The sequence below is a fragment of the Falco rusticolus genome, chromosome 7, assembly GCF_015220075.1.
Source record: "Falco rusticolus isolate bFalRus1 chromosome 7, bFalRus1.pri, whole genome shotgun sequence".
In the NCBI taxonomy this organism is placed as follows: domain Eukaryota; kingdom Metazoa; phylum Chordata; class Aves; order Falconiformes; family Falconidae; genus Falco; species Falco rusticolus.
The window spans coordinates 30,826,276-30,853,056 of NC_051193.1; the positions used below are offsets into that span (position 1 = coordinate 30,826,276).

The following is a 26,781-nucleotide window of genomic DNA, read 5'->3' on the forward strand; positions in this document are numbered from 1 at the left end:
AGAAACGTGTCTGTCTTGCCTGTCCATCCTCACCCCTCGCATATTCCAGCAGCAAAAGAATTCAGCTTGTGTTAAAGGTGTAATTTGCTTTTGTGGTAGAGGGAGAGTTTGGGAAAAGGTTAACTCCGGGACTTTGCGGCATTATGCAGTAAGAAGTGCTAACAGCCTGGAAGAAGGGCTTAATTTAATGAAAGACTATATGCAGTCTTATCTATATGACAAGAGTCATCGTTATTGGTTATTGCTTCTGTTGCAGTAACTCTTAGAAGCTTTGTCGGGAAAATGAGTCTTTCAGGTCTTTGACAAATGTATTTTGACACTTGGGCTGAAATCTCTGCTCCCAAAGGCTTACGTGGGAATTTTACCATGAACATTAATGAAACCAGAACTTAATTCCCGGCCTTTTTCAGCTTTGTGCCACATTCCTACAAAGCAGTTCCTTTAAACAGAGCTTTATGCCCTGCTGGGTCCCTGTGACTTTGATGAGCGAAAGGATCAGCCCTGTTCACAGGTGTCAAGGCAGGTTGCCCAGGAAGGGGGAGGGAAACAAGGGTCACATCTGTAGCACTAAGACTCCTTTTTCATTTTTATTACACTGGCACTATAGCTAAAATAAGTGTTGTCCCTCCTGTCCTTCTTACTAGCCCATGTAGCATACCTGGTGTCTTGCAGGCAGGGTGACAGAACACTTGTACTTTTGGCACATGATACACGTAGGCTTCTCTCCCCTAAATTAAAACAAGCTGCGTTTTCATCTGATCCAAATTAAGTTACGCTGCAGAGAGAAAGTTCTTTTAACATGTTACTTCAAGTTTACAGAGTGTCTTGTCATTGGGGATCCTCTGAAAAATATGTGGAGGTCAGCAGTTCCCTAAATCTCTTTTAAAGACACTATAAACTATGGGGTGAAAGTTCCCATCCTCCAGCTGATGGACTGCAGAGAAGTTACTGAACGGATGACCGAGGAGGTTATGTCGTTAGGGATTTCTCTGGCATCTGAAGGCACAGGGTGCCTTCTGCAGCTTCTATGACTGCAGGGGTCCTGCTGATATGTAAGTCAATGCTAAGTGGGTTTTTACACTAAGAAGCATTACTAGATGACATTTGTGAGGAGTTTTCTATTGCAAGTGCCCTGCTTTCCTTACTTTTCAAGTTGGCTTGCTGAATGCAGAAAAATTCAGCACAACTGACTGCTGCTGAAATCGGGGGAGTTTTTATATGTGGTTTTGTTTTGTTTAGGGTTTTTTTTGGTTGCTTTTTTGTTTGGTTGGGTTTTTTTTGATGCTTATGGCAGCTCTATACCATTGTATTAATTTAGAAACCCAAATGGTGCCATATCGTTAGCTAAAGGAATAGCTGGATTTCCTTGAGGTCTGGTCAGCTATTTTGTGTATTGTGGGTGGTCTTTTCCTGGTACTTTTTTTCTCTGCGTGCTGCTGGCGGTGGGATGGGGCGGTGGGAGATGCTCCCTTCTGGAGAGGCTGGAGTGCTGCGGAGCGGTTGCCACAAGAGGTCACTGCAAGAGCTGCTGCATCCCCAGGTTAATAGTGAAATCTGAGAGAGAAGAGAAAAATGAAATTATTGATTTTTTTTTTTTTTTAAGAGTAAACATCCAGGCTTTTTATTGCTGTTGGAAGGAGTATACAGCCAAAGGATAATGTCAGGAAGTGAGCCGTGGAAATACATTTAATTAGCCTGTTTAACAGGGTACTGTTTGGTGGTTAACTCGAATTTTAAGTTTTTTTCCCAGAAAGCTAAGGAAATAAGATTTTCCGTTTTGATAAAATTAAGTAATAGAAGAAGATTTTGGAGTTAGCACTCCAATTACCTGCTTTTCAGACAAAAATCTGATACTTGTTTAATCGGCACGCTCAGTGTCTGGCTGTTTTAAATGCCAAGTCCCAGGTAACCTAAATAGCCAGGGCCTGATCCTGCACATGGCAGTTGGAAGGAGTCCAACTACTGGCTTCTGGATGGCACCTCAGGAGACTGGCCTGAAGCAGCACCTTGGTAGTGGGCTGGGATCTGTCTTGTTGGTAGGACACAAAGAGGGGAGCATGGGAGATGCAGACGGTGCTCTGCCAAAACGTTTTTTTTTTTTGAGATACAGCCAGGCTCTGTGAAACTGCAGCCAGGACTAGCTTCAGGCTGAGTGTTTGGAAGAGGAACCCCTGTGTCTGAACAGCTGCTTTTAGCACAATTTTCTCACCTGGGAACGTGAAGCCAGCACTGTCATTTGTATAAAGCCAAAAATCGGATTTTTGGTGCTCTCTGAGAGTGCCCGTGTGCCTTGAGTGAGAGCTACAGTGTGCCCCAGTTTAAATTTAGCCTTGCTACATCTATATTGTCTTCTGCATAATTTTAAAAGAGAACAGATTCAGCAGTGGCATTTAAATGATAACTGGGATAGGTGAGGGTTAGTTTAACTTCAGGATAAAAGAATCTGTGGGGGAGAAACTGTGATCGGAATTGTATAAAATGTCATTTTACAGGCAATTCATAGGGACACTGTCTTGTCCTTATTGACTCAAAACTCTTCCTGGTGTCAGTGACGCCTTTATTGTGCCACAATAAAGGCAGGGGACTGCACTGTTTGTGGGCTTTCACATTCAGAATTATTCAATTTAATTTTTTGCATTTTCAGGAGGTAAATTCCAGGCAGACTGTAATCTCTCTTCTTGAGCTCTCTTGCTAAATTGTCCAAAGCTGCTGTGTTCCCAGCTAAGTGACTTACACGTGGATTTAATATTTCAGCCAATGCTGGATTATTTATCTCTGTTTTATTTGAAGAGCACTTATTTGGGGCAGGAAGTAGATCATTTCAGCACAGTCAGTATGGTGGCATCTTGCTCTGGGTTTAGCCCTCTGCATTTTCATAAGATGAGTAGTAAATAAAAACAACACTGGTACAGAAAGGTGACGTAAAGAGTTAGTCCTTTGAGAGATTTTTTTCAGGCAAGCAACGCTTAATGTGCTGGATAAATTGGATGACACTGATGTTTTGCATGCTTTAAAGACACCGGGGAAATAACAGCTTTGTTAGAAAACAGCAATGTGGTTTTATAGTAAGGAGTACAAAGCGCTGGTGGAGGTTGCTGCTCCAAGCACAGCAGTTTGTCTGCAGCCGACCCCTAAGCTGGAGGGACATTGGTGCCCATTAGGCTGATTTCAGAGGGTAATGTCCTCCAAAATGGTTTAGGATCTTCTGGGTTTTTTTCTGTGCGGATGCAGTACGTCTTGAGTATGTGGTTGGAGTCACTGTAAACAACACCAGTAGCAGTATGTATTATCAGGGCCAAGACTAGCTCAGGAGAGCTAAAAGAAGATAAAAAAGGAGAACATTTCTTAGCCCCCCCCTCCCCAGCACACACACACAGAGGAGCCCCACAAGTTTTCCAAGATGGTCTAGACTGCAGCAATATGCTGACCCTGTGTAGTCATGAAGAGAGTCAGCTGACAGTAGTTGAAGTTGTTTGGGGCTTTTATAAAACAGCATTAGCAAAAAAGGCAAATTCCAGCCATTTCACAGACCCTGTCAGGTCTGGGCTGCGTTTGCTCTGCAACGGAGGGGCGGTAGTTCTGGACAGCTCTGTGTAAAGTTGCTTGAGTTAGGAGTTTATTCCTAGATGGAAACACTGTTTCTTTTTATTATAATAATAATAATTATTACTTGTGTAGTGCTACTGCTTCATTTTTTTAAAAACACCTTTTCAATGGTGGCTTTTCTAAAAAGCTTAGTTGCCTGTTTTCTTGGGATGAGATGGAATTCTGAAATGATGATTTAAACAATTTTGGCTACAAGTGGTACCCAAACATTCTTGAGAAAAGATGATTAGAGACAACATTTCTCACTTGGCTAAGCATATCTCTTGGAATGATTTAGCTGTTCCTGCTCTCCTGTGATTACATAATGTGAATTTTACACTGCTTTGGGCATTGTGTTGGTTAAAAAAAAAATTGCTTGCACACTGTGGTTTTTTTCTTTTTTCTTTCTTCTTTTAAACAAAACAAGGCTCAGCACTGTCTTGAGTGTTAGCTGCTGCAAGATAGAGTAAGATTAAGGGCTTGCTGCTCTACAGCATGACTGGCTTTGTACAGAAAGAGCCTTTTCACAAAATAGAAGCACAACAACAGCAAATACAGCGCCTTTAACAATTGTTTTCCTCAATTGTGTTTTCCAACCTGAAATTCTGCTAACTGTATGCCTTGAATACCCGAGTCCTTGCAATCAGTATTAAACCTTGTAAACAGCAGCGTTATATTAGGTAATAAAAAGCCTGCTGACTTCCTAAGAGGAATCTAGCAACTCCGAGACATGTAGGTCTGTTCCCCTGCACACTTACAGACAGACACTGATGTTCGGGTGTGTCTAGTCAGAGAACTTACACAACTACAGATTTGTGATTTGTGCTTTCTGCAATATATCAGAAAGGAGGACAGGTGGAGAAAATTGGTGGAGGTAATGACATCAACACAAGCTTAGAAATAATAAAACCTGACTTTTATCTATAAGGAAATCGGAAGTGAAAATGCATTTTTGGTGCATCAGAGCAATCCAAGCAAGGATGAATGCAGTACCAGACGTTTCAGGCTAATCATCATGCAAGTCTTGATGTTAGCTGCATGTTAATGTTTTGAGAGCGTGAGATGTTACCACAGGGTAAGCTGGATCACAACTGCCCAGGGTTCCATACACTGGATCAGACCGCTGGTCTGTCAGATTTACTGTCCTGCTTTCAGCAATGGCCGGTGAATGTCTAGCGGACCACGGGAGGAGTTTCCAGCCTCCATAGTAAAATGCTTGTTAGGTTGGGTGTTGCTGTACATGGAGAGAGAAGGCTTTCCTTTATGGGCCATAGCACAGATATTGCACAAGTTTTAGTTACCAATGTCTTACTCCCGAATGCGAGCTGTATTTATGCACTGCCATCTGTAACTTTGTCTGTCCTTGGCAATGCGTGCTGTGATATTATTCTTTCAGTGAAGTTGTTATGTACTTAAAACCTGAGTAAATTCAGGTGTTCTGGGTGTAGTGGCTGAATTTGGTGTTGTCCTGTTGTTAGTAACTAAACTCAGTTAAGAAATGCTTACCCTTGAGAATACCTCCAATGTAATTTAATCTTTAAAGAAAATAGCTTGCAGAGTATAGCTCTTGCGTATTGAATTCAACAGGAACACAGCTGTGGAGATCCCAGTGTTAGTGTCCTTGCTATGCTCATCACCCAGCAATTTGCAGACCTTTTGTTGGCTCCTTGTCTTTGTCTTCTGAAGAAGGTGCAAAATTTCAGTCTTATCTGTTGAAGATTAGAGCAGGCAAGGAAAGCTTGCCTCTCCCCTGGGTCTGTCTTGCAGGACGTGTCTGCTCAGGGCAGGGGTGGGGGGCAGTCCTTGATGTGTGGCATTGCAGGACTCACACCCATGCTTTAAAAAAAGGCTGATTGTGTGAAAGTCCTTTGCCTCACTCCGTAAAAGATCTTTGGTATGAACTGACCAACGTGGAGTGTGGGCTGTCAGGGGAATGTGAGGACCAGGAGTGAACCTGGGATTTGATGCTGGAGGTGCACCCCGCAGCAGTGCCGGTGGGCACGTCCCTGGGCTGCCACCGGGTGACTAGCTTAGCTGTGGTCTGGGTGCGTTTCCCTGTTGGGTGCGATGAGTATGGATGTACCTCAGGAAGGAGCAAGTCAGTTGGCAGCCTGAAGGCAGGTCTGTAGCACGCTTGTCTGTCCTTAGACCTGATCTGCTTGAATGAAGTCTTGGCTTGTGCTAAGGGGCTGCTACAGGACTTCACCACAGAGTCACTGCAGCAGCACACAGGGGGACATCAAGGTGCCCTTGCTGAGGGTCCTTGCTTTGGAGCTGCTGGCAAGGGAGGCCAAGGGGAACATGCAGCAGTTGTGTTTGGAAGTGAACACATTTTTGGTGTTAGGCTGCCCTATAGCAACTGGAGGTGGAGAAGAAATGAGTTTTTTCCAACTCTTGTCTCTTACAGAAGGTTCAAGCAGCCAGCTGGAAATTGAACAGTGGGATTTGCCCTAGATTGATGGAGATCTTAACTCAAGACATCTGTGATTGCCCTCTCTTAATGAGGAAACCACATATCTGAGCTGCAGAAATAAGGCAGGCAGGTGGATTTAGTCCAGGACTTGTTAGGACCCAGCCTTAGAGGAGGTAACTGCAGTAGTGGACTTGCATGGGTAGTTAGTGGTGATGATTTGATATAAAGCAGTCTCTTCGCCAGGCACACAAAACTCCTAGAAATGCAAAGGTTGTGTTCTCTGCTAAGGAGTCTCTGTTTTTGACTAAGGTTAGGCTCCAGAACAGAAGCATGTTAGAGAATATGCAAGGAGTTGTAGCAGAGTACTCAGCAAAACCCCCCTCGTATTCCTTTGCACTCTGTGATTTTGAAGAAATTATGGCCAAAAAAAGAGGTTCTCTCAGTGTTCTGCCTGCCATGCAGTACACAGATACTTACAGCTGGGCATGGACTGGCTAATGTAGAGTTAAATCTGCCTGGAGTTTTGATTTGGAGAAATTGTAGAAGTAAGAAAGAATTAATATGTGTCTTGGTTGGAGAAAATAACATGATCCTGATAAAATGTAGGGTAGGTATGGAGTCCAGTGGCTCCTAAGACTTTGGTACACAATAAAACCCAAGGGTCAGATGGTGACCTGTTCTTCCTTAAATTTTATCAAGCTGCTTGCTGCTCACTGAGCAGTGGCATTAATGAAATGTGGATTCCTATGGCTTTGTGCCCACAATTAGATTCATTGGTCTCTAACATGCTGCAAACATTGATTCTGGATTTTTCTTCCACTGGAATAGGACACACATACATACTCACATGCTGAGCATGGATGAATAAGCCTTACTTCCTTAGGAGACAAGGGTAAAAAAAAAAAAAAAAGCCTGTTTAGTAAAGGGAAATTCATGGGGACAAAAGTAAACATATTCTAACATCTGGTCACGTTTCTAGTACATACACTACATATCTGATCTAACCTTACAAATACTAGTATCTACCAAGATACCTCTTGTGTCTATTTTCTTCTAATTCTATGGGATTTTTTTTAAAGCTATCAATAGTTTGGCTTTATGTTTTGTTCCCTCCCGAGTTTTTAGTGGATTTGATCAGTTTAGAGAATGCCTTATCGGGTATTTTGAGACCCTCAGGTGTAAAGAAATGTAAAATCTGTAGAAGACAGCCATTAAATGCTCTGTGTCAGCTGCTGGCTGCAACACGTATTTTCTGCTGTGTATTTTGTGTCCTGAAACAGTTACATGGTGGGAATACAGAATCAAGGTTACGTCTGTTGAAGGTGGAGGTTTTGAAGCAGGGTTATCTGCTTTTGGACTGTGGTCCTCTGGGGAGCACCTGGATGTGCACAGCATCCACAAGTGACTTTGGTATTGCAGTCTCTCATTGCCCAGGTTGTGCCTATTGTATCTGGATGTGTGAGCAGAATGTTGGTGAAAGGCAGTCTGATAAAGAAACCTCTTTCCAAATCTAACCAGAGAACTTGTAATATTGGTTGTTTCCCTGTGCGATGGGAAATGAAGAGTTGCTTACGCTCTCGTCCTCTCCAGCTGCTGCGGTGCGATGGTGGTAGGGCAACTGCCATGGGGGGACCCTTGTGGGTTTAGAGGGCTGGTGGTGTCTCCCCTTTTCCAAGTTAGAGAAGATGCAGGGTGTTGGGGGAACATCAATACAGTGGGATGAGCTCCAGTGAACCCTTTGGTTTCCAGGGAGTTAGGGTTTTCTTTGTATTAGGATCTGCACTGTGCTGAGTCCCCGGTGCGGAAAGGGCTGTGGAAAGCCAGGGAGATTTTAGGTAACACTCAGGCTTTACACCTTGTCTCCCACTGCTTGTAGTGAGGGCTTCTCCCTTCGCATAGGAAAGTAAATTTTTAAAGTTGACCTTTAGGCTTAAGAATATTTGTGATGGATTCAAGTAAATTCTTTGAGCTTAAAAGTGTTAGATTTCACAAAATGTAAACTTCTGTTTCTCACATTGGTTGGCTTTTAAATATATTTTTTAATCTGCTTTTCTGTAGAAAATCCAATAATGTCCAGGTTATTCTTTTCTGAATTCATTCTTATAAAGAAAAAAGAAAGCAGTACTGTTTTTTTCAGTAAACTTTCCTTGTTCAGCAGGATGTTTGCATAATGTACCATCCAGTCACAGTTATAAATACTCTTGAGACAGACATGCGTAGCTCATGCAAACCCAGTGCTACTTTTATGTGAAAATCAATGTGTGCACCTGAGTAGTCTGTAAGTAATTGGCATAACCATTCTTTGGCTATTATGAGGAAAATTTGTAAAAGTCTCCTTATTTTTTTTTTCCTCTGCAAGAACTGCTGAAAGGAACATTTCCTGTAATTTCTATATGGCAGTGATTGTTGATAGCTACATTTTAATAGCTTTTTAGCATAAGTGAATGGGACTGGTTAATTCCATAGCTGCAGTCAACATGAAATTTAAAACTGACAGGAAAAATAAAGAAAGCTGAAGATCATCACAGACTACAATATGGGAGCCTCTGCTAAATGAGAATATTATTTCTGAAACAAAATTAGGAATGTTTACGGTATTGATGAACATAAAATCCCACAACGTTGTATTTAAGCAAAATGGGCATTTCCTTCTTTGGAAGCGCCTTACTAAAAGCAGGGATGGAAGAATCTTTCCAAACTAGTGAATAAAACTATTTTAGGACTAGCTCATAATATGTTGATGCCAGTCCGTGCGTGTAAACTGTAGGCACTGACTGAAAGAACAGATGACTGAAGTGATATTTAAACCTCAGTTCAGCCTCCTAGAAATACTCGCTGCCCATATTTTGTATGTACAGCAACGGATGCATGTTAGTAGAATGAGCCAAACCCACCCATCTGCATTTTTAATAGACTGCCACTGAAATTCAGTACCTGTTTTGTGTTATTTCAAATGTTTAAGTCCCTTTGGCACTCCTCAGTTCCCTGATCATGCTGAATTTCCTCGTGGGTCACTTCATATCCACTGTCCCAGGCGTGATGTGGCTCGTGATGTACCACCAGATGTAGCAGGCGCATCTTGCCCCTCCCCAGCAGCTCCTGGCACTCTCTGTCCCTCATCCCAGGGATGCTGGCTGTGACCTGCAAAACAGACTGGGACCTGCCAGGAGGAAAAATGTACTTGTCTTAAGCAAGAAAGTTGTCATCAGTGTTGGGCACACATATACGGTTCAGCATTTAAAATTCAGTTTGCAAGTTTCCAGATACATATAAAATGAAAATACAGCACGATACCCAGATGTTGTGAATAAATGAATCCTTTCTAAACTGCAAAAGCATTGGTGCTTATATCAATATTTTGGGGTGCAAGAAGCTACTTACATTACTAGAAGTTACCCTGTTTCATCATGATTTCTTTTCTGATGCCCATTTTGATTTCAGTTCCCCCTGAAATTTTGTGATAGTTACCAACATGAATTACTCTGCATCTGCTGTGTAACACATGGAGGATTTAATTGTACTTTGCCACTGACAACAGCTCTTTCTCTCTTTTTCTCTTTTCAGAATCCAGTTTTTTGTTGGGAAATGCTCAGATTGTGGACTGGCCCGTAGTTTATAGTAATGACGGTTTTTGTAAACTTTCTGGATATCATCGAGCTGACGTCATGCAGAAGAGTAGCACTTGCAGGTATGCCAACTGTCTCTTTGTTGCCACTTGCTGCACTTTTAAAATTTTAATCTGCTGGGTAGAACAGTGAGGTTTCGGAAAAAAGGGCTGATGTAAGAAAAGCATTGTTTTGCAGAAATTAAAAGTACTGCAACAGACTTTAAATGAATGAAACCAGCAACGTATCCAGGACACTGGATAAGTAAAGCAAAGCATTTTGAAATTTTACCTGACTAATATCAGTATGAATGTGCTGTAGCTAATGATCCAGTAAAGAAAGTGGGTGTTTAGGTAATGTGTTTCAAAGGCTTTTTTTTTTTTTTTACTAGATCTTTGTTAAAATGCGAGTAGGCGTGGGCTCTTCTGTAGCCTATGTTGGTCCCTGTTATTACATAGACACACAGGGCGCAGTAATGGGCAAAGTGCATCTTTATACCTAAGAGAGTGATTAAGCTGATATTTACTCTAAGCATTGCAGCTTTATGGCTTTTTCCTTTCGTTGGTGGTCTTTCAGGAGCGGGCAGCAGTGATTTATGGTTAGACATGTGTCTGTGCCTTGACTGCTGCATCCTTTAAAAGGAGATGCTTTGGGGAAAGCCTAAATCCCTAATGTGTGTGCATGAGCAAAGTAAATGAGGGGCAGAGGCAATAAGGAATGACTGAGATACAAGTTTGGGTAGGTTTTCCCTTTATGTGTTCAGGGAGTGACCAGCTCCAGGGCACTGAGAGGATGCAGTTGCATATCTACAAGTGATGATTTCTGGGAGATGGGTGCTGCCAAACATGGATCATGATGCTTCAGCTGGCCAGAGCAGGGTGGGCAGTGAGCCTGTCCTCAGATGTCAGTCGTTGCTTACTCCAAAAAGCAACATGTGCTGACATGTTGTTCCTGCTCTCATCTGCCAGGAAGGGGAGGAAGCCTTGGGGGCCCAGGGTTGCTCTGTGTAGCCAGGTATCCTTTAGTGGGCAGTGGAGAAGAGATGGGCATGTGCTGCTGAAATGAAATATTCATTCACACAGTAGTAACAGAGTCGATATACTCAGTGGGGCTGAAAGAAACAACCTTATCGCAGCTATCCTGGGTATACGTACATGCTTTCCCCTTTGTTCTATGCTATCCTGTGTATTGAACTGTGTAAGTTTGCTCTGAGCCAGCACTTTTATAGTTTTTTGCATGTTAAAATAATCACAAATATAGTATGGAATTGTAGGAAAATGTTGAGGAAGTGAAGGTTTAGCAGTACCTCACTGATAATGATTCCCCTGTGCCTCAAATACTGAGGAGACAGAAAGGTTTATTCCATCTGAGTGCTTTATGTAAATGTGATGGGCTCTAGTTACCATTTGGAAGGATCCTGTTTTGACCACATTCAAGATCATACGGGTGAATCATACAGATGCAAATTCAAGGAGGAATTATTGTGGAAAATGGAATTGGTAGCAAAGATACATTTTTTTTCTTTAACCTTCATTCTATACATCTATCTCTGGATTTTGGAGAGGCCTCTACACTCAAAGCATGTTGAGTACTTGTTTTGTGTCAGGGTCTTAGCTGGTGGAGTTATACATGTAGTGTGATGTTTCCCGCTTCTTAGGCGGCATCCCAGTCTTTGCACATTAAAGGAGAGCTGGAGAGGTTTTCAGCATGGTCTCGACATGCATTGTGTAGCCTTCCAGAGCAGTGTTTTTGGAGCTGCTCCCTAATGCAGGGCTGTGCAGCTGGATGGAATGGAAACTAGTCTTGAAGGCCAGTGGTGCCTGCTTAGGCTTACTCAACAGAATGTCACTGGAGGTATTTTGATATCTGGGGCTATTATTCAAATTATTTTCTGGGTCAGGCTCTCAGTCCAGATTTGCTATATTATGCCCAGATTATGTTACATTATATATAAAGCAATTTTTATGTATAAGGTTTGCTTTACTGTTCTAAGGCAAGTGCTCTGGGATAAGAGAGTTACGGTGCCGCACCTTCAACACAGGTTTTGGAAAGGTCTGTTTCTATGGCTTCTCAGTGTCAAAAATCCAACTAAAGAGAAATACAGTTACCAACAATGTAAATCTAGCTCCTGATTTGAGTTATTGTTGTTACTGAGCATGAGGATGATAAAGGACAACTTACAAATTTTGGAACATTTGGTCTCTTTTCTCCTACCTATAAGGTATAGTGCCTTCAAATCAGCTCTCATCCATGCTTTTCTCCTGAGTAGTCCAGCAAGTATTCATTATATCCTCTTTCTGTCTGTCCCACCCCACACCCTACATTGGGGCTGAATGGGATCCACCTGAGGGTACGGAGGGAGCTGGCACAAGTGCTCACGGAGCCACTCTCCATCATTTATCAGCACTCCTGGCTAACTGGCGAGGTCCTAGTTGACTGGAAGTCATCAGATGTGACACCCGTCTAAAGAAGGGCTGTGGAAGGAGGATTCGGGCAGCTACAGCCCTGTCAGGCCGGCCTCGGTGCCGGGGAAGGTTATGGAGCAGATCAGCCTGGGTGCCATCACACGGCACGTGCAGGACAGCCGGGGATCGGGCCCAGCCAGCGCGGGGTTATGGGAGGCAGGTCTGGCTTGATGGACCCGATCTCCTTCTGTGACAAGGTGACCCCAGTGGATGGTGGAAGGGCGGTGGGTGTTGTCCCCCCTGGACCTCAGTACAGCCTTTGACGCCGTTCCCCGCAGCGTTCTGCTGGAGAAAGGGGCAGCGGGTGGCCGGGCCGGGGGTGCTGCTCGCTGGGTGAAAAGCCGGCTGAGGGCCGAGCCCAGAGCGTGGTGGGGAATGGGGTCACCTCCCGCTGGCGGCCGGGCACAGGGGGTGTCCCCAGGGCTCGGCGCTGGGGCCAGGCCTGTTGCGGGGCTTTGTCCCGGTCTGGGCGAGGGGTCGAGGCTCCCGCGGTCAGTGTGCGGGGGGCACCGGGCTGGGGGCAGCGCTGACCTGCCGGGGGCAGGGGGCTCTGCAGGGGGGGCTGGGCAGGCCGTGCGAGGGGCCCGGGCCAGTGGTGTGAGGGTCACCCCGGCCCCGCGCCGGGCCCTGCCCCTGGGTCACACCAGCCCCCGGCAGCTGGGGCAGGGGGCTGGGAGCTGCCTGGGGGGAAAGGGCCTGGGGGGGCCGGTCAGTGGCCGGCTGGGCATGAGCCCCCAGCGTGCCCGGGTGGCCGAGGGGGCCAGCAGCATCGTGGCTTGTGTCTGAAGCGGCGTGGCCGGCAGGGCCGGGGCAGTGCCCGTCCCCCTGCGCTGGGCACCGGTGGGGCTGCACCTCGAATGGCGCGTTCAGCGTTGGGCCCCTCACTGCGGGAGAGCCATGGAGGGGCTGGAGCGTGTCCGGAGCCGGGCAGGGGCTGGGGAAGGGGCTGGGGCACCAGGCTGATGGGGGGCGGCTGGGGGAGCTGGGGGGGTTGAGCCTGGAGAAGAGGAGGCTGGGGGGGGACCTTCTGGCTCTGCAGCTGCCTGGCAGGGGCTGTAGGCAGGTGGGGTCAGTGTCTTCTCCCAGATGAGGAGTGATGGGACAAGAGGCAATGGCCTCGGGCTGTGCCAGGGGAGGTTTAGGTTGGGTATCAGGAAGAATTTCTTCACCAAAAGGGTGGTCAAGGCTGCCCAGGGAGGTGGTGGACGCACCATCCCTGGAGGTATTTAAAAGACATGTAGATGTGGTGCTTGGGGACATGGTTTAGTGGTGGGCTTGGCAGTGCTAGTTAATTGGACTCTGATCTTAAAGGTTGTTTCCAACCTAAATGATTCTGTGATTATGTTCAGTCTCAGGTCGTCTTGGCTGTACTGATCACAGGGAGCAATGGATAAACTGAAGATGTTGGAGGTGTGAGTGGTTTTTGTTCCAGCTCAGGCAATGAGTTAGTCCTGTGACAAGCTGGTAATCCCTTTGATTTTGGAATTATCTCATCTTTTTAATCAGCAATAATGTGCCCATTGGCCGGAAAATCACTTAAAAATACTACAGTGTAAGTGCCAGTCTCTCTAGTTTCCTGGGCACTGTATGAAATGCACAGTGTATGTAGGGGTCAGGCTTCATCAATATTGCGTGATGGGAGTCCAATGTGTGTTCTTCCTGGGTGCACATGGCACCCAAATTTGCATTTCTAGGTGGGGCTGATACACAGAAATATTGGTGTAAGTGAGCGCTAAAATTTTTAGGTGGAAGAACTTGTGTGGTGGTGAAGCATTACTGTGTCAAATGAAAATGAGCTGATGGTCCAGGAGGAACAGTCCATCTGCAATTGTGGCACCTCTAACCTTCAATTAACCGTGCATACCCCCCTGCCTGGAGGTGCACCAATAGATCAGCCAGCATGCAGTTGTTTCATCCCCATTTGCCTGCAGTCATGACAGTGTATGTCTTCAGGAATACATTGAAAGAATTAACAGTTATAAAAAATTAAAATCCAATTATTATTGCACGCAATATCAGCATTTTCTAAATACTGTTGCTTATCAGTTAAGCTCTGTGTTCCCATCAAGCCTTTGGAAGAGCAGGCACCCTTTGAGTGGCTGGTAAATAGACCTGCCCTGGCATTTTACAGTCTGCGTTTGCTCCAGGCTTTGCTTTTCCTTACCTTTCCTTGCACCTGACAGCTTCACGCTGGGCTGGGAGAAGTTGGTTGCTGGTTTTGTTTTCAAGGAGGAAACCTGCTCCTAGGCCCTGTGTGTGTTGCCTTCCAGCTGTACAGAGGGATGGAATTGAATCTCCTTGCTGAAGCTGCTGTTTACAGGTAGCATTTCCACTGCAACACTCACAGTGCTCCAGTCAACATCTCTGCTCTCCCTTGTTTTGATTTACTGCCATTGCAAGTGGGATTAAAAAAAGTCTTGAGAGTGGAATCCTGGCTGCAGTGAAGCTAATGGCAAAATTCCCACTGTGTTCAAAGAAATGGGATTTTGCATGATGGGAACAGCATGCTGGACTTGAAAAAAGTTAGCATTGATACTGGGATGTCACCTCCATGGCCCGATTTTTGTGTTCGTGAGAAGGCCTCCTTACACTGCTAAAGCTGTGCAAAGAAACCTTGTTGAGTGTGCCAGCGGGATCTAGGGAGCTGCACCATTTCTCCTTAGAAATGGTACCTGCTCTTTAACTTGCAAATTTTTGGATCTGTTGATGTGTACTGTATTTGCTGTGCCTTCTGGGTAGACATTTGTTTAATTGACACCTTTTTCATCCAACAGTGTTGGCTGAAGAAAGCTGTAAATTGGGTGTAGGATCATATGCCTTCTGTACTTCACCTGTCTTCTGTCCTGAGTAATTCCTCACAAACAGCTGTTAAATACTGCCCTGGCATGTGCTGCAGACCTGGAGCTGTTCTGATGCTGCTGCTCTGGATCCTGACAAAGGACAGAAGAGCACAGTAACAAAGGTTCAGATGTGGCTTTTCTGTGCCTGGGAATGCTTTTAAAAGGAGGCGGTAGCCTAGGCATCTTAAAGGACAAATGGTCTGTTTCATCAATGAGGAAATTACTCGGAGAAAGGCACAATCTTAGAAATTTCAATAAGTCTTGTTTCTCTTTGATAAGTCTATTTTCTAGGTAGTAAGATTCCCAGTAGCAGAGTGGTTTTGATATTTATGTCTTGTAAGTTTGCGCTGAAGGCACTTGACAAGCACTAAATAACAAAAAACATGAGGCAGAAAAAGACAGAGTGATTGACTGAAGATGTAGGAGGCCCTCCATGTGTACAAAATAGGACAGACTAAATTAAATTAAGTTAAACCTGTGATAAGCAAAGGTCTTGTATAACTTGTACAGTGAGTGGCTTTGAGGTTTCTTCAGTGTTTTAAAAATTGTCTTCTGAAAAATGTTTTTATTACTCCACAAGCCTTTAAAATGTCTCTTTATGTGTGAAAATAATGCAAGATTTGAGTGTTACAGGTTTACTCCAATAACAAACTGGCTTTCATTTAAAACATAAAGTTGATTTATCCTGTTTAGCAGTGCTAACTGGTATTGTCCACCACTCTGAACGCCAAGTATGATTTGTCATTTTAATGCTAATTAATGATGACTATCTATATTATAAGCTGTGTAAAGTCAAGCACTTTAACAAATTTTTGTTATTTTTTCCTTCAGGACTAAGAGAAACATTGTTTAAAATATCAAGAAAACAAAAAAGATAATTCAGTTGCACAGCAGGCTGCGTGAAAACTATCAGCTCTTATTTTGTTTTGCAGACAGGAGAGTGATCTGCTGTACCTCATCAGTGCATTAAAAAAAAGGCATAATTGAAAACAATTAATGATCAAACTCTTCCCCCCCCCCATCATATCATGTATCAATGTATTAAAGGTTATCAGCTGAACTCAGGAAAGAAAGGCGGGTCATTTGGAAATGAGCAGTAGGCTGTGTTTTGCATTTCCTAAAGACGGCCGTGTATGTTAATGATAAGCAGTACCTGTATGAAACTTTGTGCCCTGGTAAAACCATTTCCTGATGTCAGTCGCTGTAGTGGCATCTCCGTTACACTGCTGTCCCAAAGGTAACAGTCACGGTGTGCTGTCTATCAATAGCTCTCCCTGTGTTACCAGTGAAAAAGGACCTGTAGTGACCTACAGATGTTGCAGTCACTCTGATGCCCTGTGTCTGCCTCCATCACCCACGCGGGGCAGCCCCTGGGAGCAGCCCCCTTACCTCCCTTGGTTGGCAGTGTAAAGAAAGGATTCATGATCTGGCCTTCATTGAGTATTTTAATGCTTTCCAAGTCACTAACCACTATGCTGTTTTATTGTTTCTTTCAGAACAGTAGACATAAAATAAATGTTTATTGAACCTTTGGAGGTCTGTTGATCAATAAAAGAGAGGCTGCATTGAAACCACAGAGGCAGCAATAGCTTTTCTCTTTCATATTCTCAGGGTTGTCTTGTACGTTTCAGCTGAAGCTCAAACTGTTTGTGGACAAAGAAAATGGGAGGGGGAAAAAAAAGTCTGATCAATTAAAAGTATATTCATCCAAGTGTCTGAAAGCTTTTATCCCATGTTCCATTTTCCTTCAGTTCTGTAATTGGGAATTTGCACAGAGTGGTCTTTGTTTATTTTTAATCCAGGGAAGCACGACAATAAAAGCCTGGCTGTTCTTAAAAAGGCTTTCAAAAGTAAGGTCAGGGGTTGGGGTTTCTTACATCAGCTGAAGGTCTGACCTGGAAAAGAATGCAAAGATGAGATGATCAAGTAGCAAGAAGTAACAGAGTTAAAATTACATTTTGATATTCTTGGCCTGGAGAGGGATGAGTCTTCAAAAGCATTTTAATGTTTTCCAATTTTCATCAAAATAATAAAGAAAAGTGGCATACATTAAGGAAAATGAGGGTGAATTTTGTTATGTTTGGTAGTAGTGCAGACATGGCTACACTGGGACAACTCATACACTTGCTTTCTGTGCGGGGTTTTCAGAGCATTACAGTCATCAGTTCTTACTGGTTAAATCCCACCTCTGTTTGCCAGTATTTGGTAAAAGGATTCTGATTATCTCATTGTCCCAGATGCATCTTGACAAGACTAGGTTTGTAACCATCAATTCAGCCAACAGCCTTTACCTGTAGTAGCTTCTATTCCTCTTCCAGAAGCCTTTTCAAGGGGATTAAACAAAATTTAGGAGGTTTTAGAGGTTTTGTTCAGCTTGCTTTGTTTTGACAGCAATATTGTCATGGCCTGCATCTGTGTCAATAATGGTTTTATAGGCTATTGGCTCTTTTTCTAACCACATATCCTTAAAGATATGCTCAGAAGAGCACTTAATGAGATGTTACAGTAGATTTATTTGTTGTCGTTTACAGTAAAAAGGTGGTCATAGTTACTCACTGCTGTAGGTTTCCTTTTGACATGCTAAATATTTAAATGAAGTGTAAATCATCATTAAACTTTGGTAAATGACAGTTAATAGCATCTCCAATGCTTATGCTGTTTAAGGTGGCTGCAACATCTGGTTGTTTTTTTAGAAAAAAAAGAGAAACCTTTTTTCTTTTTCAGTTTTATGTATGGTGAACTGACAGACAAGAAGACCATTGAAAAAGTCAGACAGACCTTCGACAACTATGAGTCAAACTGCTTTGAAATTCTCCTCTACAAGAAAAACAGTATGTATATACTTCTGTATGGTGTTGGGAGTGATAAAAGATATTTAAAGTATATAATAAACTAAAATAAATTTTTATTTTGACATATGGGTAAATTTGGGGCAAGATTTAGAGAAGAAACAGGTGTTTTGGTTGCCACAGCTCAAAAAGAGCGCTCTGTTTTCAGGGCAGGTGTTCAGGTGGCCAAGAATAGTAGTTGTTCCCTGCTGCCTCTAGTCTGACTCCTCCTTTCCAAAATATATTTAGTTTTGAGGATTGTTTCCCTGAAGGGAAACCGACTGGGTTAAGTGAAAAGAAATCCTGAATGAGGTTCCCCCACATCCCTCAGGAAACACCCCCATGTCTCCACAAGTGAGAACTCAGACCGTGATTGCCGTGAGTGGATGCTCCCAGCAGTGTCAAGATGCTTCTGTGGTGTGTAAACAAACACGTATGAGCTCTGGTAGGAGTACTAGATTTGGCATAAAACTCAAGGATTAATTAGAAAACCAGGGAATTTCGTAACTTAATGAGATGTGGGACCTAAGTCCCTTCCTCTTGGTGGCATTGAGTTTACAGGAGGTTGCCAGAACCAGAGAGGATTTTCTTTATTTTGTCTTAACCACGAGTCACTCCGGTCACATTTTCTGTCCTGCCATGTATGTGGGTAGTACTACTTCTGACTTATCAATGTAATAGCACATATTAAGCAAAACCACACTGTTGTGTGGTCTCACGCTGGGCTTGTGCAATGTGAACATTTCTCCTGGGCTGGCGGTTGAATTCCATGCTGTTGTCAGGGCAGATGAGCAGCCTCCTCTACTGGCGCAGGTCATCTTCCCAAGGCAGTGAGCCAAAACTATCACATGAAACATGCTCCAGAAAAGCTGGTTCCTCTACCCTGAGCAGAATGAGTCTAGTTGACTGGGTCTGTGGGCACGTCAAACACAAGCCAAGAGCAATCTTGATGGAGATGTTTTCTTCCATTTGACTTCCATTGCCCAGTACAGGTGCAGGTCCTGTGGGGCTGGGGAGCTTTCCCCCTGGTTCAGCTGCCTGGAGCCCAGTAGCCAGGGCCATGCCTCCCCCCACCCCACCCCCATGGACTTTGGTGCTGGGATGGAGGCTGGAGGTTTCTTTTGCATGCTGTGGCTGAGGGAAGGTAATGGTGTGCCTCAGGAAAGAGCTACCTGTGCCTGACTGCCCCATTTCACTGCAAACTCACATAAACCTTTCATCATAAACCTTGTCTTCTTGAATCAATGCTTTACTTCCACTTTCCCTTTTTAGACTAAATCTTCCTGTATGTGCACTTAAACAGTAGGGAAATGTCTTTAGATTTCTCCAATTCTGCCTGCTTCAAAGCATTTTAGCCAACACTTTAATTAAAAAGAGAAGCAAGAGCAGCTCTGAAGTCCAGCTGTTTCTGTAGGTGCCTGGGACAGCCCTCCAAAGGACCTCTTTTCAGTGCCTCAGCATGGGAATGCGTCTGTTCTCTAGGTTTTCTGCTTCTCTGCCCACTCCCTGTGCAGGTCACCTGGACTCCCCCTCGAATTGGAGGAATTTCCCAGGGCAGACCTGTGTTGGGTATCTTTGCCTGTGCTGGTGCCCAGCACTGCCATGCCCTCTGTCCGTGTGATTTCCTAAGAGGATCCCAGAGACCCAGTGCTCTCCCTGATCCTCACTTCTGTTATTAACTGGGCTGGCAGCCCCTGCTTTAGCATGGGCCAGTCCTGAACTAAATTCCTTTCTACTTTTTTTAAGTATGAAAAGAGGTAAGCCTTCTCTTGGTGGCTTTTCTGTAACAAGCCAGCGGCTTTTTGCTTTGGCTTGTGGATTGTCTGCTGGAGCTTGATGATGCTTTAGAGATTTATTGAGCTGCAGCTGCCTTAATAAAATCTTCACCTTTGCCCAGATCTCCAAGCCTGTCCTTTCCGTAAGTTATGCAAGATTACAGAACGACTTTATGGAAAAGTACTCTTATTTCTTTTCAGGCTTGAGTCAGTTCCCATCCTTAACATCTGTTGCCAGCTTTCTTCTCCATCACGCAAAGCCCAAAACTTCAACCTCTTGCTAATGCTTATAGGTTCACCTCTTGGCTGCAGTTCAGCAGCTGGTTTGCCCAGGGTTTGCTTCCATTTATCATACTCTGAGCCTTGTGGAAGAAAGTCCTTCAAGAAACTGCCTGCTTTATCCTCCAGGCAAATATTGGAACAGATAAAGAAATAATAGTTATCTGTTGATATGAAGACACTTCTGCAAGATGTAGGCAGTTACTTTGTGGAAGGGCTTGTGTTTGTCACCTGCAGAGACCCTGAATGGGGCTTGCAATGCTCTCAGAGCCCCCTCCCACCCATCTTTTCAAACTGTATGTCCAGAGGTGCTGTGTATTTTTGATGTGGTACAATCTCTGCCCTGCACTAACCCCCACCCCCCCCTTATGCTTTTGGCAGAGGGAGATTTTGAGATTTGCAGGTTGCTTTCCCATCCTTCTTTCCTTTGCCACAGAGGTGATCTTTAGGAGCTGATGTTCTCTGGCAGCACCCACATGACTGCTGACTTCACATGCCCCCTTGACATTTTATCCCAGCTTGCAGGTTTCAGGTTCAGACCTGAAAGTTTGCTACAGCTTTCTTCTGCTTTACTGAATTCCCTCATCTATAGTCCTCAGGTCTGCCCACCAAACTATTCAGCAACCACGTTGGGCATGCATATATATGTGTATATATGGTAATACTCAGGAAATGTCTTTGCCTGCTTTTGCCCAAATTGCTGCTTCTACAGCAGTAGCCACTTTGCCTCTGTGTTTGATTTTTATCAGTGCTGTTGAACAGGTTATTTTGCCTACTTACTTTTAGAGCCTTTCAAAAGTTGTCAATGAGTTGCCAGGTGTAAGTGCAAGTATGGTATTACTCTGGAGAGCTGCAGCACTCTGTTTTAGAGCTTATGAAAGAGTCTTTTATCTTGGGCTAGCAACTGGGAATTGAGATAATCAACTAATCAGCATAATGGCTTTGGAATTATCACAAAAAGCAGTCCCCCATCTCTCCCACTTCTCTGGTTTACTGCTGGTGAGTTACTGGTTTAATCCCAGTTCAGTAATACTGAATTCTGTCATGAACACTTGTGGATTTTAACCTTCCCCCAGTAGTCCTAGTCCAAATGGGTTTCATTGCCCTCTGGGCATCTATCCTGCAGTTCCTGGCACAGCTCTCGGATGTGGTGCATTAGAGGAGGTTTGGGTGACCCAGTGATGCCTGTGGGATAACAGTGGGTAAGCAGCTTGTCTCTGTGTCAGCTCACAGGCTGGCATTCAGGAGCTCAGGAGAAAAGCCATTATGTCAACTGGCTGAAAGCACATCAAATCCTGGAGGTAATTAGCTGGCTGTGAAGGTATTTATAGTGCACTGTATGTAGGTGCAATTTTGGGAGGAAGGGGACACAGCCATGGGCATGGAGCTTTGCAGGATGGAAAGCATCTCTGATATTCATATCCTTGCAGTTGAATAGGATGCTTCAAAGCAAATTGCTTGAAGTCTTTTAGGATTTCGACCCTCACACAGCAGATCTGCATGTTCATAGAGGACTGCCATGTGCGTTTCAGCTGAGGAGGAAACAAGACCAGTTTCAGCTCTTGAGCACCGGCAGGAGCCCTGTGTGAACAGTGAGGATTTACCAAAAGCTGTGCTAACCACTCCAACACTGTAGACATTTTTTTGATGTTTATTTGTTGAGTGGTAGGATTTGAAGAATATTTTGTATTTCTTTCAAAAGCTCAATAGAGATAACTGCGTTGTGAGAGTGCTCCACTGGGCAGGACAATGAGGAAGTGGAGAGTATGACCTGAAACACAAAAAGGAAATCTGATCTCCTGATTTGTCCTGATAGGACATCAGAGGCTATGTCTGCATTAGCTCAGGTCCTCTTAAATAACGGAGTTAAATCAAATTTTGAGCATTTGACAGTATACTCCATCAGTTTTGGATTTGATCGCTCAATGTTATCCATATTACGAAGAAGGAATCAAAGATACCATCCATCAGTTTTTGGTTTTTTTTCTTGCCTTCCTACCTTGCAGGCACTAAGTTTGTGAGATGTGCCGGGGGAAAAAAAAGAACAAGAGAGGAAGAATAATATGTTTTATTTCAGAATGGAGATTTATGAAACATCCTGTCTCTGCTTATCACCTGATTAGATTAATGAAGCTGTAAAAATGAGAATATGTTGTTTTCCTTTGCAGAGGTAAAATTGAAAGATCTGGAAGATGTAGAAATATTGAGATATGGTCCTAAACTACATGTGTGTTATATTAACATATAAATAATGAAATATTCTGTGTATAGGTTGGGGAAAGTTTGTGCTGCACTACAGTCCAATTTCACCTTTTTCTCTGCTTTAGGAACCCCAGTTTGGTTCTACATGCAAATTGCACCTATAAGAAATGAGCATGAAAAAGTGGTTTTGTTCTTGTGCACTTTTAAGGATATCACTTTGTTCAAACAACCGATTGAAGATGATTCAACAAAAGGTAAATATGAAATACACTATTATTTTTTGTAAATTATAAAGTACATGCTTGAGCTCAGTCCTGTGGCAGGAATGTTGTGCCTGTGATCTGTGTCTTGAATTCAGACAATTCAGAATCAAGAGTTTCAATGCCGCTCTCCTATATTATTGCTTAAAAATAAAAGACAAATCACCACAAGTACAAATTCCCTAATAACATTTTGCCAGAGTCATAAGCCTTCCTTTTCCTTTGTAATTTCACGGCTGGCATTTGCTAAAAATGACATAGTTTTGAGTCATTACTGTGTTGTTTTGTGAGACCTTTCTCCTAAGGGGCTGGCATCTTCTGTTCAGAAAAAAGTAATTTCAGTTTCTTTGTGCTGAGGTGTTGATATTTCCTCACTTTCTTACTCTTGGAGATGAAGTGCAAAAGAAACAGCCTGTTTGGATCCTTTGTTATTGGTCGGCAATGGTGACTGCATGGCAGTGGACCTCACACGTGTTACTTCACAGCTGCTGGTGGTGATGTGTGTTGAGATGCACCATGCTGTCATCACCTAACGACCCATGGCCAGACCCGCAGCTTGGCACAAGAGAGAATTGGGGGGGGAAAGGTGGAGAGGATCTAGGAGTATCCTCTGCTTTGGTTATAAGGTGTATGTCTTGTGTCAGGTTCACTTGTTTATTGCTTTGGGTAAAATAATGCATGCTTACATAAAGAAGGGCATTTATGCCACAGCAGCCACATCCTATCTTCTCTTGGAAGTTGCCTTCTGATGATTATTTCCTTGCTATATTTTTCACTGCATGTTTAGAAAGGCTTGTTTTCTCACTGAGAGCAACGTGTGCTCTAAGCTGTCTTCTTTAGGATAAACTTGGTGTCATTTGAATGCAAACAGGTTTTGAACTAATTTCTTATGATCTAGTTAACGCTTACTATAGGTGTTTGTGTAACTGAAAAGTAGATTTGTAAAGACAGACTTAAAATAAACCAAAAAGCCTCTCTTTGGGCTAATGCCAAATATAAGAACTTTTTTGTCTGGAGGGTATATTATCCTTGAAGTCCTAAGATCCTGATACAGGAATACCTTCTCAGCCATTGTAAGCTCTATTGCCTCTCCAATTTAGCTGGCAAACTGCAAATGTTCCTTTATTTCACTTTCAGCTCTTTAACGTGGAATTCTTCTGCCTGGAAATAATCTTTTTTTTTTTAGGATAAATGCTAGTTAATTGAAAGGACTTCAGTTGTAGAGGTCTGAAGGCATCAGACTGGCTGCTTGCTGCAGTGTATATAATACGTAGTAGGAACTCATAAAGGGAAGAAAAACAGTCTTTGCAAGGATCTTCTTGTAGGATTACCTATTTGATGCTTTGTGCGGGGGGACTGAGATGTATCTCACATGGAACCAACCCTCAACCCTCCCCCCCTTTCGCTGGCTCTACCCCACTTCCCACAGTATGTAGTTGCACTGAGGAGCGCGTGGCTGCGGTAGGACAGGGAAAACATTGGAGGTGGCTCCCAAATGTAGAAATGATGAATGTTGCCTCCTTTGGATTCTTGGCCTGGGAGATTTGTATTCTGCTGCCTTCCCTGGGGAGGCAGGGGTGTGCTGAGGGGACTGAGCTCTCCTCCTCCCCATCTTGTGGTGGAGGAGCAGAATCCACCCGGCATCCATTATAGGAACAATAATGTTCCTATGGGAAAGAGCAATAGCTGTGAAGTGCGTAACTTGTGTACTGCTGTTCCCCAGTGAAGGGTACCATTAGTTAAAATGCCAGGTATTGGCGACGAGCATTGCAAAATATTGTTGTCGGCAGCCAGAGAGGTTTGTTTCCACAAACCTTGAAACGAAACATCGCAGAAAGCAGTACAGTCTCTCAAGTGCCTTTAAGGTGTATGATTGGAGTCTTAAGAATTTGCTTAAGGTCATTTGATTAGAGCATTGGTTAACATTGATATGTCCAACAAGCTCCATGATTACACACCACTGACCCAATTTTTCTGCTGCTTTTGCAGAAATTAGGACTTCTCTTTTATATTCTTCATATAAAAAAAATTCAAATATTTGCACCATTTTACTACAGGGATGGGGAAACAGCACTGTTGCATTACCCTTTGTGTGTCAACTGGGTGGATCTGCGAGATCCCAGGGCACTGGGATCTCAGTGTTGTTTTGTCAGACATAGTGCTAGGAGAGGTGCATAATTCATTGTCCCTGCAGATAACATTACAATGTGCTTAGAAGTTGTCAGGCCACTTTCTTTTTGAATTATGAGATTGGTAAACATATACATTACAATTTAGTAGAGAAAATTCAAACTTTTGTAAAAAGTATTTTGGTAAAATACTGCTGTTGAGTGCTGGGACTTGTCATTGAAAGGGCTATTTTTTTTTCCCTTTTAAAAGAAGGATTTTGCTTCAGAAATTCTACCAGGACCATGCAATACATAATACATAAATAATTATGATGCAGATGAGTTACTGTCTATTACTTATGGGAGCAGTAAATCTGAGATAAAAAATTCAACAGAAATAAAATATTGATGCCATTATGCAATAATCTCTGTACCAATATATTCTGCACTGTTCGAAGGTATGTTGCTTTGTTGTGAAGCTTCAGTATATCACACTCCTATGAGGTACAAGGATTTGTTTTTTAAATCATAACAATGGGTGTATCTACACTGCAGGGTGTCTGTGTGTCCTGGCTCCTGGAAATAAATGGTTGGGTTTGCCAGATCTGCTTCTGGTGGCTGCAGTGCGGTCAGCATCCCATGTAGATCTTGCAAGGGAGCAGCAGTTTCAGGGGGCAGGGAGTGGTACCCAGGTGCTGAGGATGCAGAACTGCTCAGAAGTGTTGAGAAGCTTGTTGTATTTGTGAAAACAGGACATACAAATAAAAGAAAATAGTTGTCTTACTACAAAGCACATTGCAAGGGAGAGTTGGGATTTATTTTTCTCTGATAGAGGCTCAAAAACATGCTTGTTTACAGGCTCAGTACAAAAAATACAGTTGGCGTCATGGGGACTAGCCCTGTGTGAGTGAGGGGAGTTAGAGAGGTCTGGGGCACTGTGACACTACTTACCTGTGTGCTCGCTGTTTGCTGTGTATTAATACCGTCAGAGAGGAGGAGGGGGCTTTGCTTGCAGGAGGGAGTAAAAGTAATGAAAAATTTTCCTGGGTCACCCAGGAGACTGTGAATTTGTTGCAGTCCAGAAAGCTGTTAAAACTTATTGGACTTAAAGCAAGACTGGAGAAAAGGGATATTTAAAACCGACCTTCCTCTGATAAAATATAAAGGCAGGGATCAAAAGACTTCTTTTCTGAGAGGGTATGGGCAGTTCGACACTAAAGACTTGACTGACTTGTTTTCTTGTTACCTGTGCTGGCATCTGTTATCACTGGGCAATGCGTGGGAGACCTATGATGTATAGCACTGTAACAGTGACCAAGAAGTACTGCTGATTCCTTGTAAATGGAAAATTACTTAAAGTGTCTAACCATGTGAAAATGTAAAAAAAAAAAAAAAAAAAAAAAAAACCCAACAAAAAACCCCACCAAACCAACCCCAACCAAATGAAAAATAAACAGCCACTGAAAAACAAAACAACAACAAAAAGCCAAATGCACCCCACACCCACACCCCATAAACAAACAAACCCAAACTAAAACCCAGCATCTAAAGTAGAAGCAGTGAAGATAATAATGGAAGGAAATGTCAGCCACCTGGGTGCAGGTGCCATCAACAAGTCTGGAGGGTAGGGAGAACACCCTCTGTTGACTTGCTTTATGGTTTGTAGTGCCTGGGCTCCTTACTGGCTTGCTGGGTGAGCTGTGGATGGTGGCAGTGTGGAAGAAGAGGTGTGAGAATTAGTGGCAGCAGAGATGATGTCACAGGAGATGATGGCCACACTTGGTAGTGACTGGGACAATGCCTTATTTTCCGGTGAAGGAGCTGTGCTGTTTGTCTGGTCTCTCTTTCTTTCCTTCTCCTGCTTCTCTTTGGTAACGTGAACATTTGTCTGATCTGGATTCAGTACCAAGCAGTAGATCCTGCCTGTGGTGGTGGAGGGTCAGATCCCCAGGTGTCCTGGCTGAATGTCTAGCACAGCAGAGGTGGAAGGTCATTACAAGCATATGAATGGTCATATTGTGTTTTCTTCCAGAGGATAAAACCCAAAGAATCTTTCTTTTTATGTTTGTACCATTGTAGGGTCACAGCTGGGTGCTTTTTATCAGCTTGCTGTGCTTTTATTCTGTCTTTACCCAATGGCCTTTTAAAAACATCTAAAGACTTTCAGTCCCTCCAAAGACACACAGTGGTAATAATCTTATGTTTATTTGTCAGAAAAAAATGAAGTCATTTTTCTGAGCCCTAGCTATTTGAAGGGCAAATAGGGCCACTTAAAATGTTAACATCATTTGAAGCCAGGAGTGTTGTAGATTATAGCAAACTGAAAGTTTAAGGCTAGAAAAAAACTGGCATTTTTTTTTTTGGCCAAAAGCGGAGTTTCACCTAGTTGTGCAATGGCTTTATTCCCTTTGTGTCATCAGT

At 43.5% G+C, this 26,781-nt stretch overlaps 1 protein-coding gene across 1 annotated transcript in view; it reads left to right on the forward strand.

The window, feature by feature from the left end:
• Positions 1–26,781, forward strand: part of KCNH5 (potassium voltage-gated channel subfamily H member 5) — a 160,162-nt gene that overhangs the window by 3,801 nt on the left and 129,580 nt on the right. Inside the window, exons 2-4 of the mRNA XM_037396078.1 lie at positions 9,563–9,686; positions 17,633–17,739; positions 22,118–22,246. Coding sequence (XP_037251975.1) covers positions 9,563–9,686; positions 17,633–17,739; positions 22,118–22,246 — 360 coding nt within the window. The remainder of the gene's footprint in view (positions 1–9,562; positions 9,687–17,632; positions 17,740–22,117; positions 22,247–26,781) is intronic.